Below are 17,960 nucleotides of genomic sequence, written 5' to 3'. Positions count from 1 at the left end.
CAATCACAAACGTCTTGCCCGGATTTGGGACACACCTTTTCATATTTAACCTGATTGTGGCAGGACAGCAGCAGCCCAGACAAGGTGTTTTGTTGCATTTTTTATTTCTGGTGAGTCCCTCATCTAGTGGGGTAAACAACCAGCACCCAAAGCTGCTTGCACAAGAGGGATGTGCGTGGCTGGGAGACAGCTCGCTCACATGTTTTAACAAGTGCTCTCAAAAAGAATGTTCCAGGCAGGGTTACATTTCTGCCTAAGCCTCCCAGAGCATCAGCTTCCCCTTGAACACTTGATAATCCTAATTTGGGACTCATCAGAGGTAAACAGCATTTGCCTTTGCAAGCAGGTACTAAGCAAGTGATACACTACTCCTGATTTCACAATTAAAAAGCAAAGTTCAGCACATTTTGTTTACAGTTACTATAAATAATAGCCTGGGGGAGTGAAGAACTTTTGGGAGTAACTTATTTCCTATGTTCCATGACCTCAAACAAGCCTATGACATCCCTGCTTTGGGAACAAAGATGATCCTCAAGCAAATTCCATGCAAATCTTAATCACACTACCAGTAAAGAAATTAAATCAGAAAATCCAGCATCTTCTAAACCAGCAGCCTGAATAGAACACATAGCCTGCAGTGGCTGTATTTTGTATTACCACTGACAAGTCAGGGAACAAAAATATCTGGTATAACTGCCCCAGGGTGACTCTCCTCCCTGCAAAAACAACAACAAAAATTAAATAATTGTATTTCAAATCACAGAATGTCCTCAGTTGGACGGGATCCATGAAGATCATAAAGTTTATCATGGATTTGCTGAGGGATCTGTTTTTCAGGTCAGCTTCTCTCTAAAAACTAATCCTCACTCCATTACTGACAGCTTCTACTCAGAGAAAGAAAAAAAAATGGTTAACTACAGATGAATTGATTTCAAGAAGGAATGAATAGCCCATATGAAATAAAAATGAAGGAATTCAGTGTTTGGCTAAAATGAATGTGAATACAAATCCAGGATTGTTCTGTTTTGTTTTAAATAATATTTAACCAGCTCTGGGACTGAAAATAATAATCATGCCAGAAGAAAAGAAAGCGTTTTTCTTTCACACATGTAACTCCACCATTTTATAATCTGCAAAGCAGCAGAGCAAGTCTGCTCTAGTGTCACTTTCTACAGATGGTAATCAAAAAACCCCAAAAACCACGCTTAGGAGAAGAGCTGCCTGCATTACTGACTCAGATCAGCAGGACAGTTCACTATTTAAAGAACAACTGTGAACATCACCATGCAGTGTTACCCTGTGATGTGGAGACTGAAAGAGTGGCTAACCCTTGGGGCAGACCAGGATCTGACAATTGGCAGAAGGCTGGAGCTCAGACAAGAACTATCTTCCTTCTGTCCTCCAACACTTCCTCTGGCACATGTCTCCTGCTGTCCTTCCCAGCTGGGACACAGGAGCTCTCCCTTTTCTTCCTTTGCACCATCTTCTCACCTTCATCAAGGAAACTTTTCCTCAGTTTCTTCACCTCCACCTCTCCTCAGAGCACTCACCCCTGCACTGTGGATGTTCTGGTGTGGGATAGGGAGGAACTTGCTGCAGCCTCACTCAGCACTGCAGCAGCAGGCTTGCAGGAACAGGCAGAGCTCACAGAAGACTGGGAACTGTGCTGTGCTCCCACGGATTTCTTGGTGCCTCCTGCAGGGAGCAGGGGTCCCTCCAGTCAAACAAACTGGAGTTTTGTCAAACTGGCAGCTTGCTGTTGTAGAGAAAGCCCAAAGCTACACTCAGGCAAAACCACATTGCCAGGTAAACTTTATTTATAAACATACAAACTCCTGAATGATTGTGCTGAAAGCACCAGGACCACAGGCCCCAAAGACAGATCAACACCTCTTTGACAAGTATTACAAGGATAACTGTTGCAAACATCATCGATGCTTCTCTCCCTCTCCTCTGAAGGGAAAACACAGCTGAGCATAACCTCCCCGTGGCAAAGTTCTGCATGATCTGGTATCCTCCAACAGGAGACAAATTGCTGGCTGCACTGAAGTTTGGCTGTGCAGTGTCCAGAGCTCCTAGTCCAGCACATTTTTATTGTCACGATGCTCAGCTGACATGATTTAATGAGGATCATGATTTAATTCCTGCCAGGGAAGATGGCTATCTCCTCCAGATGGGAGGAGGAATACTTTACAAGGGACATGTAAAAATTGAGGATTGGGAAAAACCAGATCCTGTCTTCCCTCCAAATGTGACACCCTAAAGCAAACAGTCTCAAAATGCTGTGCTAAAATTATGTTCTTTTCTATTGCTTTTTTGCATGTCCTTCCCATTACCTCCCAAAGGTGAATTCCCATCAGGAAGACCCCTTATCTACTTCCCACTCCATCCTGAAACTGCCACAGTACAGTGGAGTTGGACTGTCCCCCCACCCTGCCACAACAGCTGATATTTTCTGAACCGAATCCCAGCCTTTAGAAGCTGTAACCACCTCTGGTTGATCAGATCAGCTTACATCACTGGAGTGAAGTCAGTTTTTCTTTGCCTCTTTTTCTTCAAGAGGCCAGGAAACCTGAATGTGATATGGCTCTAGTTCTTCTGGAGTGACATAGTCTGGAGCATTGCCCATCAGGTCTCGTCCCCTGAAGGATTTTGGAAAGGCAATGACGTCCCGGATACTTGGAGCGTCAACAATGAGAGAGATCAGCCTGTCAAGTCCTACAAGCAGAAAATAAATCGCTGAAACACTTGAGTTATGCCTCTCTATTACCTCCCCTGAGTCAGAAAAATCAGAAAGATTGAAGAGGTAATATCACTGAGCTTGAAGAAAAGGAGTGAAGCAAGTAAGGGAGAAAAAAAAATTAATCTCAGCGGGTAGCAGAGAAACGGATTTGCCTCGAGAGCAGAAGTGTCTACCAAAATAAAGCTTTTCAATATTGCAGGAAGTTCTGTAACACGCTAAAGGCTGCAAGACACAGACAGCAAACACAGCGTAACAAAACCTGGGCAGCTGAATGGCAGAACACTGGCAGGGCTCTGCTTTACAGCTCAGAGCTCTGCATCAACCAGTTTGGAACCACTACAACCACTAAGAAGAATTCAAGAGGAACAAAAGCCTCTGGGTGACTGGATGGAGGAAAGTCAAACTGGAAGACCACAGGTTAAAATACATTTGTTTTTTGTAGGCTTTTTTATTTTGGTAAGTGTAGGGTGTTTCTTGGTTGGTTGGGTTTTTTCCCTGTTTCTTTAAACCACAATCTTGCACTGTTCTAGGGAATAAACCAAACCCAGACATTTTCTGAATTATTGAGCAAAGCAGGTGAGGAAGAAGGGAAGTGAGAGGCAGCAGAGAGGAAAGATGTGAAACACAAAGTCCCATTGCTGTCCCACGCCTCCAGGCAGGCAGCACAGGGATCCTGCTCTGGCTGCACAGGAATGGGAACCAAGCTGACCCAACCCCACTGAGTACAGGATTTGCAGATCAGCAGATAAGGACCATCCTTGGAAAGCCACCAACATCCTTGCTTAAGACCTAAATCCCACTGCGACTCTGGGGAGGAACACCCCAACTTTCTGCTCTTGGTGACCTCTGTTTCTTTCCACAAAGCAAAGGTTTCTTTTCCTACTGCAGAGGTGGAAGCACCAAGGCTCTTCCTAACAACCATGAGCCTTGTTCCTGGGATCTAGTATTAAAAAAAAATCACCAAACACCTGCATCTGTAGAGCTATAGATCACTTACCTAAAGCAATTCCTCCGTGAGGTGGTGCTCCAAATTCCAAAGCCTCAATCAGATGGGAAAGCACCTCGGAATCCTCCTGCAAAATTACATTAAGAGGTGTCATTGGACAAGCAATGCTCTTCCTATTAGCACCAAAAGATGAAGGTACAATGAAATCATCCATTGCTCAGGATGAGGAGTTCATCTGAGAAGCACATGAGTGTTTCTTTTCAGAATATGTAACTGGTATTTCAATGAATTAGTGCTTTTAAATCTTCAAGACAGCGTTAGAGGCATCTGTAGGTGTTACCTTCAGCACTTTCTCCAGCACAAAACGCTGCTGCTCTGCACTGTGAATTCTGATGGAGCCACCTCCAACCTCATTGCCATTCAGCACAAGGTCGTAGTGCTGGCTACGGACCTGCAGAGAGACAGGGACAGGCACCTTGCTGAGGCTGGGCCACGGCTGCACCTAAAAACAACCTGCACAGAGACGGCAAGGACACCGGGAATGAAGCCATGGAACTCTGTTCTCTCAGGGGTACACTGCAATTCAGTCCTGCCTCTGACTGATACGGGAGGAGGACAAATCCTTTTGAAAAGTTCATCAAACCTGAAGCAAATGGGATGGGTGAGAATACTAGATTTCTGTTTCCTCTAAGCTCTTTTTGCTGGGGCACACATGAATACTTGCTATTTGCAGTAATCAGGAAGCCATTTCTTCAGGACATGATCATAGAATCACCCAATGGTTTGGGTTCGGGAGAACCTCGAAGCTCCTCTAGTTTCAACCCTCTGCCATGGACAGGGACACCTTCCACTATCCCAAGATGCCACAAGGCCCATCCAGCCTGGCCTTGAATACTGCCAGGGATAGGTCAGCCACAGCTGCTCTTGGCAATCTGTGCCAGTGCTTTGCAGGGAAGATTTTTTTCCTAATACCAATCCAAGTCTACCCTCTTTCTGTTTAGAACCATTTCCCCTTGTCCTATCACTGCCTGCCCCTGCAAAATGTCCCTCTCCAGTTCTCTTGTAGACACTGGAAGGGGCTCTAATGTTACTCCTGAGCCTTCTCTTCTCCAGGCTGAACAACCTTAGCTCCTTCAGCCTTTCCTCATTGCAGAATTGCTCCAAACCCTTTGATCATCTTAGCAGCCTCCTCTGGACTCATTCCAACAGATCTACATCTTCCTTGTGCAGTCAGTCCCATGGAACATCTCCTTCTGCATTAAAGACAGCTGCTGCTTGCCTGGTTTTCCATGGGAGCAGCTGTAAAAGGGCCAGCATGGCAGGCATGAAGTTGGTTACCTTTGTAGGATCAGAATACAGGAGGCTGGCATCTGAAGGGTGAGGGGCAGTGAAGGGGTGATGAGCAGATTCCAGTTCAGTAGGATTCTCAGCCTTGGGGAGGAAAAGGGGGAAATCCACCACCCAGAGGAAGTGAAAGGCTGTGGGATCACGGAGTGCCAGTCCAGCTGCCTCCAGGAGGTTGGCACTCAACAACCGCAGGGCTCCTAAAGCAGAGCACTGCAACAGAGAAGGGAGAGATGAGACAGGACAATTTCACCATCAGGGAAGTCACTCAAACACCAATCAGAGAATGAGTGTTCCATAAAGCAAGCACCACAGACAGCACCAGCAGTAATACTTTTGTTGCCTTGAACACTTTTTGCCTCGTATCCTGAAATATATCACCTTCCTGCTGTGGCAGCAGCAGCACCAGGGTTTGACAGAGACCAAGTAAGGAGCTTGAAAGTCCATGTTTTTCCAGCTATTTCATCCTCAGAACTTTCTTAGACTAACCTCCAGCTCCACACATGTGGATTAACTGGGGGAGCACATGAAAGATCCACACTTTGCAGGCAGAGAAATGAAGGCATGGAAGAGAATACAACAAAATGTTGGCTATTGAGCACAATGTGACACTTTATAATAAAACAATGCTTGGAAGGCAACATCTGCTGGCAAGAATAGAGAGGAGGGTAGGGACAGAATCTCCCACTATTGCTGCTAATAAGTCATGCACTTATGGGACACATAATTTTCCAATCTTTTTGATGCTTTAAAAATTAAGTTAAGAGAAAAGAAGGCACTGATTTGTTGGAGGGTTTTTATATTTCAGTTACAAGTCATGCCCAGAATTTGACTGGGGACCATAAGAATAATAGGTACATTTCATGCTTTATTTGCTGTTGCCATAGCTGCCGTTCCAGAGAAACAGAAAATTAGATGATGACCTATTTTAATAAGAAAAAGAATCAGACTAAGGTCAGATAACATCAGAACCATCATCAGGAACATTCAGCTCACAAAGCCATCCTACCACTTGCTTGTGTTCTCCAGCTGCCAGCAGCACCACATCATCCTCCTGCATGTTCAGTGCTTGGATAAGCTCTGACTTCTCCTTCTCACCAAGGAACTTGGTAAGCAGAGACTTCAAGCTTCCATCAGATCTCCGGATAATTTCCATGATTTCCTTGAGAAAGGTAAGGGTATGTTCAGTGCAGTGCTGCCCTCTCTCGCATTGAAGCATCACATGCTCAGGCTCTGACTCTCGGCTATTAAAAACTGCTCTCCTGCCTCCCTCTGCCTTTACCACACTTTGTCACTCACACTTCCCAAAGCCTCAGGAGAGTTTCTGTCTCACCTGGTTAAACTGGGATTTTGCAGACTCCTTCAATGACTCCAAGTCTTTATTTGTAAGATACCTCTGGGGAAAGAGCAAGAGAAGACAGCAAAAATCAGCTTGGAAAACTTAACTAGGTATCAAATATATGGACTAAACTGGTTCCAAACTTCTCAATTCTTTTGTTTCAAGTTCTTATGAGGGCTGTGGAACAAGGCAGGGTCCTTAGCACTGGGCTGGGTGTCTGCTCTGAGAGCTCCTTTCAGGAAGAGACCCCTCTAGATCTACATTGTATCTGCTCAGCAGGGTCAGATCACTGCCTCCAGCCTGCAGAAATGAGGCTACACCACCACACTGCGCATGCAGAATACAGAGCTCAGACTGCAGGAAGAACAGAGGAAAAACAACTGGGCTGACTCTTGCACGCAAATCCATGCAGAAATTGAGGACCTGCATCAAGATCTTGATTTTTTTTCATCAATTCCAGTGTTTAGGGTGGGTCTAGATGACACTTTTGTGTTGCTCAAACACCTCTGTGCCTTGTCATGGGAAGCCACTAACTTGCATCTTGTGCCAAAATGAAAGGAATCCCAAGGGAAACCATGGCCATGAAGCCCTGCTCCTCAAATAAAACTCAGTATTTAGAGGACTTGTTTTTTCCATATTGTCCAAGCTACAAAGATGCCTACAGCCAGAATTAAATCTGTTTCCTTGCCAAAACGCAGGGCTGTGTCAAAAGTCTTCCACATTTATTGTCAGCCTTGGATTTGGTCCATGACATTCTCATTACAAGACATGAATTGTACCCAAAAATGCAGCTGAAGGAAACAGGAGAAGGACACAGAACCACCTGACCCTTCTCTGCCTATCCCAGAGCTGTGCCATGCCAGCCCTGTTTCAATCTCCCATCACGAGGGACAATTAATTATTGAGATGCACATCAAAAAAGTGACAAAAGCAAGGTGAAACCCCAAGAGGGTTCCCTATTCTCAAGGGATCTTGCAGCTCTATTGTTTTCCTTCTCTTCCTACGGATAAAACACTCTTCCTGTTGCCTTATCACTCTAACACCACTCAGCCCAACCTGACATGGATTACAACCAACCCCAAATTCCCTTAAGAACACCAATAATAGCAAGGAACATTTCCATACCAACAAAGGAATTCAAATTGGCATTTTATTTATTCCACATAAACCATAAACAGGATGTAAGAGCATCACTTACCACTCCCTGAGGGATACAAATGGCTCTGATGGAGCCATGTGGGTAACTGAGGGCACTCTGCACAAAATGAATGTTTGATCCTCGTAAAACATCACTGATATCCATGATCTGACAAAGGAGAAAGCACAGGAAAAACACTGCTGGTAGGAATACAAAGCAAAAGTTCCTGCACCTGTGTCTTAACACGTTCAACACTATTCCGTTTGAGGAGATTTTGCTCCTGAAACAGTCAAGATGCATTGCTCCCTACCATTACATCACCTTTAAAATAAAGTTTTATTACAATATACATTTTTCACAGTCAACTGATCAAATCCTCTCTTCTTCAGCAGACTGCAAAAGCAGCAACAATGGGACAGGCACCTTGGGTAAATTACAGCATTCTAAACTCCAGCCAACCATGAATCCATGATCCAAAGGTTATTAAAACACTGACTGAAAGGAAAAGCTGCGAGTTTCCAACGGGCAAACCCTCACCTTCATCCCAAAGCGAGTGTCAGGTTTATCAGTCCCATACTCAGCCAGTGCCTCCTCATAAGTCATGGAAGGGAAAGGAGTCATAATGGAGCCTCTTTCCTCAGGCCAGGAATATTGCAGGAGGCCCTCTATGAGCCTCTGGATCCCAGCTTGATCTACGAACGACATCTCTATGTCTATCTTAAAACAGAGAACAAGGTGGGGAATTCCACATTAGCTACAGGTTGTGCTTTAACGCTGCTACTTGTGAGTACAAAGCCAGCAAAGTGAGAAACAATACACGAAATGACATCACAGCATGACTGCATTAGGCTGGGAATGTGCTCAGGATCACCCTCTAGGCTGATGACTCAGGCAACAGCCTCCTCAGAGAGTGAATGAGGTAAGGATGACAAGGACAGAAGAAGCAGCCTTGAGTGAACCAGGCTAACTCAGCCTGGGATTTCAAGGCTGAGGAATGGGAGTCTGACCTAGCAGGACAGAAGGAGATTGTATCATCAAAGTGAAATCACTGCTGCAATGCAGTTCCCACTCTGCACCTGGGGCACTGCAGCCAGCCAAGGACAGGAACCACGCAGTCATCCCACAGCAATTTCCAAGGGCTGTGTATGCGAAACACACACCAAACAACTTTGTACCCCCCAAGCAGCACCAGACTAGCACGGACTAAGCCTCCAGAAGGGAAAACAGCTGTGAGCCACTTGGGTTGAGGAGCAGGGAGCAAGGCAGCATGGGCTGGTTACCTGGGTGAATTCAGGCTGCCTGTCAGGCCGTGAACCCTCATCCCGGTAGCAGCGAGCGACTTGGAAGTACCTGCAGTGACACTTTGACTTAGATAACAATTTTAAGTATCCTGAACTGTGGGTATGGAATTGATCATACAAAAAATAAGGAAAAAAGAACTAAACCAGAGGGAGAGTGCTCTGTTCCCACAGCAGATGATCTTTGTTCCCATCCCTTCAAAGTAAAGGAATTTTGAGTGGAAGCAACTCTATCAGTATCTGTATCCGTTTCCAGGCATATCTTCCACAAGCACATGGAGACTGCCAGGTGAGCTGTCCCCCCAGGGCAGCACACTCAACTCTTTATTCCACCTTCCACTCCACTCCAGGACTCTCCTAACAGCCATGCAGACCTCTCAGATAAGACCTGGCCTGCACTTCACCGTGTGAACAATTTTCTGTCTTCCTGTCCATCCATTTGATTTGAAGAAGCAAGCCCAATTAAAAGCTTTGCACTTGGGCACCCTGACATGCTTTTCCTTGTCTCAGTCATGCTCAGCTGCCCAGCCTCACCTCAATTAGTTCTGTAGGTTACTCCTCAAGCAGCTTTTATCACACATTAGATTTTCTGCCCTTCAGGCAGGCTCTGCTTCAGATCAGGTTTGCATTTAACACAGCAGTAAAGATTTCAGCTTTCCAGAAGGATATATTTCATCGACTATAAAGTCACAAGTATTTAAGGATCCCTCTTCAAGACACAAATCCTTGGCAGTATGCTTTTTTGGGGGAAAGTTTCTAAAACTTCACAGATAAAGCAATCAAACCCTAGACAGGACACAGAGAGAACAGGAGTCCAAGAAACTCTAACCTGTCCAGTCCTCCAACCATGAGAAGCTGCTTGAACTGCTGAGGGCTCTGTGGCAGAGAGTAGAACTTGCCTGCTTCCCTCGAGGGCACAAGGAATTCTCTGGCTCCCTAGCATCAGAAAGAAAATTTACAGAGTTCAGCAAGTAAGTGGCCCCAATTCCTGACAGAGGAAACACTGGAAATGCAAGAGGAAAGGACCTATTTTTCCCATTATGAAATCCCACTTGTGAGGAAATGGCTGTTTGTACATTACACTTAACACTTGTTAACCAACTTGGTCCAAAACATTCCAAAGGAAAATTCTCTACCTTCTCTGAGAGGCTAATGCATAACAGACCATCCAAGACTGGGGTTTAAAGGCAAGAACTCCAGCTTAGCTGCATCAACAATTCCTCAGCTACAGCCCTCTTCTCTCTAACTATTTTTTAAGTGAAAGAACAGAATGTAAGATCAGAAATTAAATTTACTTGAGTATAACCTCTACAATAACTTACTGGTTAAAAGATAAATGCTGAAAGGACAGTACTTCAAGGTTTTTTGGGTTTATAATCCCAGGATAGACTTGCATTCAACATCTGCTCTACAAGGCAGAAGCTTATTTTGTTTGAAGGCTCAAAATTAAGACACAAGCTATCATCTCTCCCCTTTCTCTCCCACTACTTCTGAAAGGATCTGTGGATGATATTAGAAGTTCCACAAGCTGTTATTTAGCAAGGGAAAAGCAATGAAGGCTGAGTGGCAACTGGAAGTGATTCAGCCCTGAGTGTGCAGCTGCAGGAGGCCAAAAAGCATCACATACATACCCCTGGGGTTCTTTTAAACAGAGTTGGAGTTTCTACATCCACGAACCCTGGGGAACAAATACAGAATATGCTGAGAGGAGGGAGAACTAACATGACAGAGTAGCCTAGAGTAGGGTTAGTCAGCAAAATAGGTCATCTAGCACACCATGGAGACTCTCCAAAACCAACACACTTTACTACTTCTAATAATTATTGCTCCAATTACAGATCTAAAGGCTCTGAGCTGCTCTGATGTCCTGCCAGAACTGCTGATGACAGAGGACTCCAAACAGGCTGAAAATGTGTTAATTCTCTATCTATTCTGAACCAGGCACTGATTTTCCAAAAAGCACTTTCTGATTTTAGGAGAAGCAAAAGCCCTGAACAAAATCCATCCCTCTGACATGCCTCAACTGGGTGACCCAAAGAGGGCAACCACCTGCAAAGAACCTCTTCTCATTTGAAACAGCTAATTTGAAACCAGCTTGCAGCATGCCGAGAGATTTCAACATTGTTCTTCAGGCCTATCAACATCCCACTAAAGACCACCACAAGCAGACATGTCCTTATTAAGTGGGACCAGTTTAGAGTAGCAAGTTGGTTAGGAATCTCTGCCAGCAATGGAAAAAGGCAGCAGGGGAAGCTGAAATGTTTGCTGCATCCTGTCCTGCAAGCAGCTCACTCACCGTGGAGGTTGCAGAGATACTCGCGCATCCTCATCACCACACGAGACCTCAGGCGCAGGTTGGACTGCAGCCCGGAGCTGCGCAGGTCCAGGTATCGATACTGCATCCGCAGGGCCTCTGACTTCTGGGGAGGAGAGAGAATTGGGATGAAGAGACAAAATCCAAATTGCATGTCCAGTGAAGGTGCTCCTAAAGCCACAGGGGAAAAGGGAGAAGCTAAAAAGGGACGGCTCTTGACTGTCACAGCACGCCCATTACCCACAGCCTACACAAACGTGGCAATCACTTGAAACAAAAAAACAAACTTCCCACAAAAGTTTTGGTTGCCCTGTCCCTGGAAGTGTTCCAGGCCAGGCTGGATGAAACTCTGAGCAACCTGGTACAGTGGGTGGTATCCCCACCCATGGCAGGGGGTTTGGAACAAGATGATCTTTAAGGTTCCTTCCAACCCAAATCATTCTGTGATTCCATGAGTTAAATAAACAGCCTCGTTTCACACTCAAAAAACCCAGAAACCCCATTTCTTTCACTCTTTCCTTTACCATCAGTTCTCCCAAGAATATGGAATCATTCAAGCCCTGTTTTCTGCTTAGCTCTAACTGGAAATAAATCCTCCCAGCAAACAAGCAGCATCCCTGTTTTGAATACCATCATTCCTCCAAAGTGACGTGGGGAAAACCAGCCTCAGCTCTCAGATGTTTTGCCATCACCATGGGTAAATTCCAAATTTAATGAAAAGCCACCACTTTGGTAAGAAAAGAAAAACACAGACACCTTGATAAAATCCTTGATTTCAAAAGGCAGCTTCTTGCAGGAGTTTAGGATCTCTGCAGTCTCTGCCTTCACTTCAATATCCCCTGTTGGCATTTTCTAGAACAAAAAGGCAAGAAAAAAATTAAACTCAAAACAGTTGGACAAAGGTATTTCATAGATGATCAAAGGGAAAAAAATGAAGCAATGTGATTACTCTCCCTGCCTTCTAACACATTGTGTAAGTCAGAGAGCTTCTCCCAAGGACAGATTTCTCCCAGATTTCCCTTCTGTTCAGAGCAACACAAGTCACCAAAGATGGCAGTTTCTTTCCCAGTAGCATAATGGTCTCTAAACACATTAGCCTCAGCAAAACCACACAGTGTAGGTTTCAGTGAACACGAGCAGAATCAGCCCTTAATATGAGTCAAAAAAGGCAAATTATGAGGAACTTCTCAGAACTTCCAGTTCTAAACACCAGTTCTCAGAACTGGTCTTCTTTCGACTCTATCCCAAGGGAGGGCAGGCAGCTCCCCTCACGTAGCACTGAGGCACAGCAAAATTCACTTGATCCTGCAAGACTCTTGCTATTTACCAGGGGAAAGGACACACAACCTTCCCACAAAACAAGAAATGAATAGAAGAAATAAAGGCATTGCTTAAAACCTGGATTTTAAGTGGACATCTACAAGATGGAGCAAACAGGAATTGTGATCATAAATGCAGCCCTCTTTCTAGACATGCCAGTTATATGTACAATCCTGAAAGACCAATCTGCAGCTGATTACAATGACAGCTGAGGAATGCAGAACATGAAAAAATTATTCAACCTCTAAGGAATTATTCAACCTCTTAGGAAACCTCTGGTTTCCTAAACAAGGAGACCAGCAAAATCAATAAACAGGTCACCACGTGCCGTGGAACCCAAAATGACAATATTTATTCTCAGGCAAAAGAAATTCCCACCATGCTTTCAAAGCCTGGAAAAGCCAGCATTATCCTTACAAAGGGCTGGGATCAAATTTAATTTGTGGATGCCTGTAATGTGCTTTGAGATTCTCCTGTTACCTGACACAGCACTTAATTCACCTCACACTATCTGAGGATGGGCTGTCACGCAACCAGAGCCCATGGCAATGTTCTGACACGGAGCCCACCATCATCCCACCATCCAGGGTTGTTTCCTTCAAGGAATAAAAGCCCTGAGAGCCCTCCCCACCCCATCCTCACCGGATTCTCCTGCCCCAGGGGCCGAGGGGACACTGTCCCTGTCACTCTCACCACAGACTCCACCGGGGCGTTGGACAGGAGCTCCTTCACGTGGGAATGTGCCTGCAGGGAGAGGACAGAGCCTCACAGAAATTCAAAGAACAGGACAAAGACACTGTGGCCAAGCACCTCAATCCAAAATCACTCTTAAGGCAGGGGAAACAGCACTGATGCTCATGTTGCAGTGCCAGGTCAGGGCTCTCAAGACACTTCAATCGACTTATGAGTCAGAGCATTCAGTTTAACAAAGTCCTTCCTTCTCTCTGGGGCTGCTGAAGCCAAGCTGCCAAAGGAAAAATAAAAACACAGACTCATTTTGGTAGCACTTACCTCATCCTGAGGAATGATGACCTGGGTCAGTCCCTGGAAATCCCTCAAAACCAGAAACAGGCCTTGTCTGATCCATGAAAAGCACAAAAGGAAGAACATTTTTTTCACTAATTTAGTAGATTCTGCTTTTTAAAGCATATGGCAACTGGCTACACTTTCAGTGCCCTGCAACTCATCCCAAAGCACTTCCAAGTACTGAATTACAGGCACTTTTCCCACACCTGAACCTAACCTGAACAATTTATTTCACGTTGTGGCCAGCCTCAGACAACATACAAATAACTAGGAGAGGCAGGATTTTAACTTGAGCTTTCATGCACGCAGAGCAGGGATTCTGGACACGTGAATTTTCCTGCTGGGAAACATCATCCAGCTAAAATCAATTAAATGAGCAATGAAACTAAAGTTCACGTGGAATAAAAACAACAACAACAAGATCTAATCATAAGTCAAAAAGGGGAACACTTGTCCCATAAAAAGTTCCATATGAACAACCCACACTACCAGATCCAGAACCATAAATCTTGATTTCAAGCTGCAGCAGGGACAGCTGCCACTGTGCTTTATCCATCAAAAAAACTGCCCAATGGGACATGCTGTGGTGCCTTTAAAAACAAGATCACCACAATCACATTACAATAACCCTAACTCCTTTTCCTGGGTCTCCATCCACAACTGCTCAATGATGAGATGCTCAGGACCTCCTAAAATCAAAATACCCATGCAGACCATCAGTGGAAAGCAATGCTGGATGAAACACAGCTTAGGCTGGATCTGGCAAATAATCATCTCAATTTTCACCATGGTTTGCACTTACCTTTGATATTGAACCCATCCATACAGGGTCACCTTCTGTCCCACATGAGCAGAACGCAGCTCTCCACACGTGTTGGTCCGAGTGACGAAACTGCTGAAGTCTTAAATAAAAAAAAAATGTAAATTAATATAAATATATAAATATATTTATATATAAATATATAAATATATAAATATATAAATAAAAACTTCTTATGGCTTTTGCAGACGAGACAGAATAAATAATAGTTTTCCCTCCCAATACAACCTACACATACATGGAGAAGTTATTCATATCTAGATCTGCACTAAGGTACTATGTTATAGACATGAAACGAAACCAGTCTAGATGTATTTTAAACAGGGATTAATTATGTTTCTCAGTTAAACCTTCATAAAGATACTGGAACACAGCTTTGATGCGAAGTGTTGCCCTGCAAATTTCGGGAGCAAGAGAAGCAAAAGCCACAGATCTGAGGGATGCTGACAACTCCACATTTAAATCTAGAATCGTAGCATAGTTCCGGCTTCAAGGACCTTAAAGCTCATTTCATTCCGTGCCCCTGTCGTGGCCAGTCCTGCCACTGCAGTTCCCGGTGGCAACACGGCAGAATAAGCCTTAACAAACCAAAAATTAAATACACACAGAGGAATCCCACCATGCAGGTGTAAAATGAACTGTGACTGCCTGAAACAACTGGGAAAAGGCCTGAACCACGGGTACAGAAAGCTTTGCACAGACCCCCGTGTGTGTGCCTGTAATCATGGCCTAAGTTATAGAACCAAGCACACCATCTACAGAATGTGCAAGAGGTTCAGCTTGCAAGGAGAAGCCTGAAGGATACCGCTACCTGGACACATATAAGATAATTTTATGAGCCTATCTCACTACCTTCACTACTATCACAGCCTTTAGAATTAAAATAAATTTAGACAAGACACTTAATAAAGTGATGGAAAATAATTTGCCGCAAGCGTGATATTATTCGACTGTGTGGACTACCCTGACCTATATCCCGGGAGAAAAGGAACCCAAATCTCGAGGGGATGAGAACACCGCTCCTCCTCACCTGGAGCCGCGGCGGCAGCGGCCGCCCGGTGCAGCGCCCGCACCAGCAGCCGGGGAAACGCCATCCCCTCAGCCAAAAACACGGGAGGAGCGACACAGACCTCCGAGGCACTGAAAAGCAACAGTTCCGGAGGGGAAAAAGACGAAAAACCACCTCAGTCGCCTCCTTCCCTCACGGGCGGCCGCCCCCAAGATGGCGGAGGGGCGCGCCCCCGCGCGGGGGCCGACGGGAAGGAAGTTCGAACGGCGGCGGCGGGCCCAGGCGGCCATGGCGGAGGAGGCGGCCGAGGATGCTGCGGTGCGGACCCTGCCCAGCCTCAGGCGGGTCTCCCGTGCTCTGCCCTTCGGACGGACCCACAGCCGCCTCGGCACCAGCCCCAGCGGCCGCCTCATCGCGCCGGCGCTGTGCTCTCAGGTACGGCGGGGCCGGCGCGGCGGCGCCCCGCTGTCTCCTCCCTGCCCCCTCAGCCGCGCTGTCGCCGCGCGGGAAGAGCGGGCTTTAAGCTTATTCCTTTGAATCTGCTTGCACCTAGGAAAGCGTCGATGCGCAGAAAGTAGCGTTCCTGCTGCGAAAAGCCTGGACGCTGTACAGCGTGACGCCCCTGTTCCGCTTCCATCGCGCCCGCCTCACGGAGTACGCGCGGCTGCTCAGCGCCTTCATCGCCGCCGAGAAGAGGAAGGGGCTGGCGGTGGAGGTGGGCGTCGAGCTGGACATCAAGGTGGCCCTGACCAGCCTTGCCGACCTCAGGGGCAGCGAGCTGGACCAGGCTGCCCTCCTCGTGCAGGTGAGGGGGCTGGTTTTGCTGTGGTGAGACGCTGTGTCTTGAGAGAAAACCCCGAAATTAAACCCTAGATGTGTGGAGTAAGTGCTGGAGTATCCACTGTGATTTAATGGAACTGAATCCTGTCTGGTTTTAACTGGAACGGAATGTTTATAGTCCTAAGCTGTGTGGAGGTTTAGGTTGGACATTAGGAAGAACTTCTTCACAGAAAGGATGATTTGACATTGGAACTGGCTGCCTTGGGATATGGTGGAGTCACCTTTCCCTAAGGAAAGGCTGGATGTGACGCTGTAAAAACCCTGGTCTAATGACAGTGTTTGGTCACAGGCTGGACTTGATGACCTCAGAGGTCTTTTTCAGCCTAATTGATTCTGTGATCCCCTAAGCAATGCATTCAGTTTGAGTTCAACTTTTTAACAGCATCAGAGTTTGACTATACAGAGCAATCTCTGATGTTTTAGTTCAGCAGTCAATTTACTGCCAGGACTTGGATGGGTTATTTATCTTCCTGGATAAAGCTGGCATAATCCCATTTCCTGGCCAGAGCTCAGGTTTAATTAATATTTCTGAAAGGCTTTGCTACTGAAACATCAAGTTCATTGTGGCAGTGGTTGTAGGATGTACCACAGGAGTTAAGCAGCATAAACTCAAATCTCAGGACTGAAAAGTTTTAACTTTTTAACTGAAATTTAAAAGTGCTTTTTCTGCTGTTTTCAACAGAATTGCATTCAACTCTTAGGGATGTAATGGATAGACTAAATAACTGTATGTGTTTGACAGAAAACAGCATTGCATGCAAGATCCTAGGGAAAAAACCCCACTTCTACCAAACACTTAAAACTTTTAAATCAAAATCTATTTTTAGCTGACAAAAAAAAAAGCCATACTTGCTCTGCAGCACTGAAATGGTTCTTCTCCCCATCCCAGCTCTCTTCAAGGTCACAAACTTCCTCCAGGAACTCTGAAGACAAGCTGGTGTGGTCAGGCTGGTTCTGCTCCATGTTTGGAGACGACTTTTCCGAGAATGTGCTGGAGGACTTCACCTGCCTGCCCCTGTTCCTGAGCCACGGGGCCGAGAGCTACACAACCTTGGTTGGAAGCTGGTTCCAGAAGACTTTTGACTGCTGTTTCCGCCGCCTGGCCATCAGCCCCCTGAACCTCAGCTGGATGGTGGCCATGTGGGCTGGCTGCAAGCTGGACAGAGCTGCCTCTGCCGTGGAACTCGTCTTCTCCGTGCCCTGCCTGTCCCAGCCCCTGGATATTTCATACGCCATCCACCCAGAGGATGCCAAAGCTCTGTGGGACACGGTGCAAAAAACGCCGGGAGAGATCACCCAGGAGGAGGTGGATGTGTTCATGGACTGCCTTTATGCCCACTTCCACAGGCACTTCAAGATCCACTTGTCAGCTACAAAGCTGGTGAAGGTTTCCACAGCGGTTGCCTCGGCACACTGTGATGGGATTGTAAAGGTGAGGCCACAAGGAGCAGGTTGTCCTAATGCTGGCCAATAAAATACCTGAAGGTCTCGTGTTTATTTTGCATAATTCCCTACAAAGAATTGTTAAACCCTCAGCTTTTAATAGTCATACTTAGCTCTGGACTTGGGGCAGCTGCCAGTACAGTATTTTACTGCTCTGTTGCAGCAGAAGCTACTGCCTGGGACCAGAAGTAGGTGTATTAGCTGTGGTGTGTTAATATAAAATAAAGGAAAAGTTTATATAAAAATATAAAAAAATACATATAAAAAGTTTATATAAAAAGGAAAGTTTCTTAGGCCATAAAATACTTTTTGGACACAAAAAGATCCCAAACTAAAAAAGTGCACTAACTTTCTAGTATTGTAGTTATTAAGACACAGGC

General features: G+C 45.6%; 2 protein-coding genes across 2 annotated transcripts in view; one reads left to right on the top strand and one right to left on the bottom strand.

Annotated features, from left to right (window-relative positions):
- Positions 1-1,795: 1,795 nt before the first annotated feature.
- On the bottom strand, positions 1,796-15,518 carry DARS2 (aspartyl-tRNA synthetase 2, mitochondrial). Its single transcript, XM_005528737.3, has 17 exons — positions 15,319-15,518; positions 14,271-14,370; positions 13,454-13,520; positions 13,085-13,186; positions 11,879-11,974; positions 11,105-11,228; positions 10,440-10,486; positions 9,638-9,744; positions 8,791-8,860; positions 8,048-8,227; positions 7,571-7,678; positions 6,367-6,429; positions 6,043-6,195; positions 5,028-5,246; positions 4,030-4,140; positions 3,741-3,816; positions 1,796-2,718 (listed from the first exon to the last, which is right to left on the bottom strand). The coding sequence occupies exons 1-17, from the start codon at positions 15,380-15,382 to the stop codon at positions 2,531-2,533; spliced, it is 1,875 nt and encodes a 624-aa protein (XP_005528794.1). The 5' UTR covers positions 15,383-15,518; the 3' UTR covers positions 1,796-2,530.
- A 58-nt stretch (positions 15,519-15,576) lies between these two features.
- CENPL (centromere protein L) overlaps positions 15,577-17,960 on the top strand; it is a 5,043-nt gene continuing 2,659 nt past the window's right edge. Inside the window, exons 1-3 of the mRNA XM_005528736.3 lie at positions 15,577-15,732; positions 15,851-16,102; positions 17,027-17,569. Coding sequence (XP_005528793.2) covers positions 15,586-15,732; positions 15,851-16,102; positions 17,027-17,569 — 942 coding nt within the window. The 5' untranslated portion in view covers positions 15,577-15,585. The remainder of the gene's footprint in view (positions 15,733-15,850; positions 16,103-17,026; positions 17,570-17,960) is intronic.

Source organism: Pseudopodoces humilis, chromosome 10, assembly GCF_049639895.1.
Source record: "Pseudopodoces humilis isolate 2021_Gansu_Grassland_sample_001 chromosome 10, ASM4963989v1, whole genome shotgun sequence".
NCBI lineage: Eukaryota > Metazoa > Chordata > Aves > Passeriformes > Paridae > Pseudopodoces > Pseudopodoces humilis.
The sequence above is the reverse complement of the archived record's forward strand: the minus strand, read 5'-3'. Positions and strand labels throughout refer to the sequence as shown.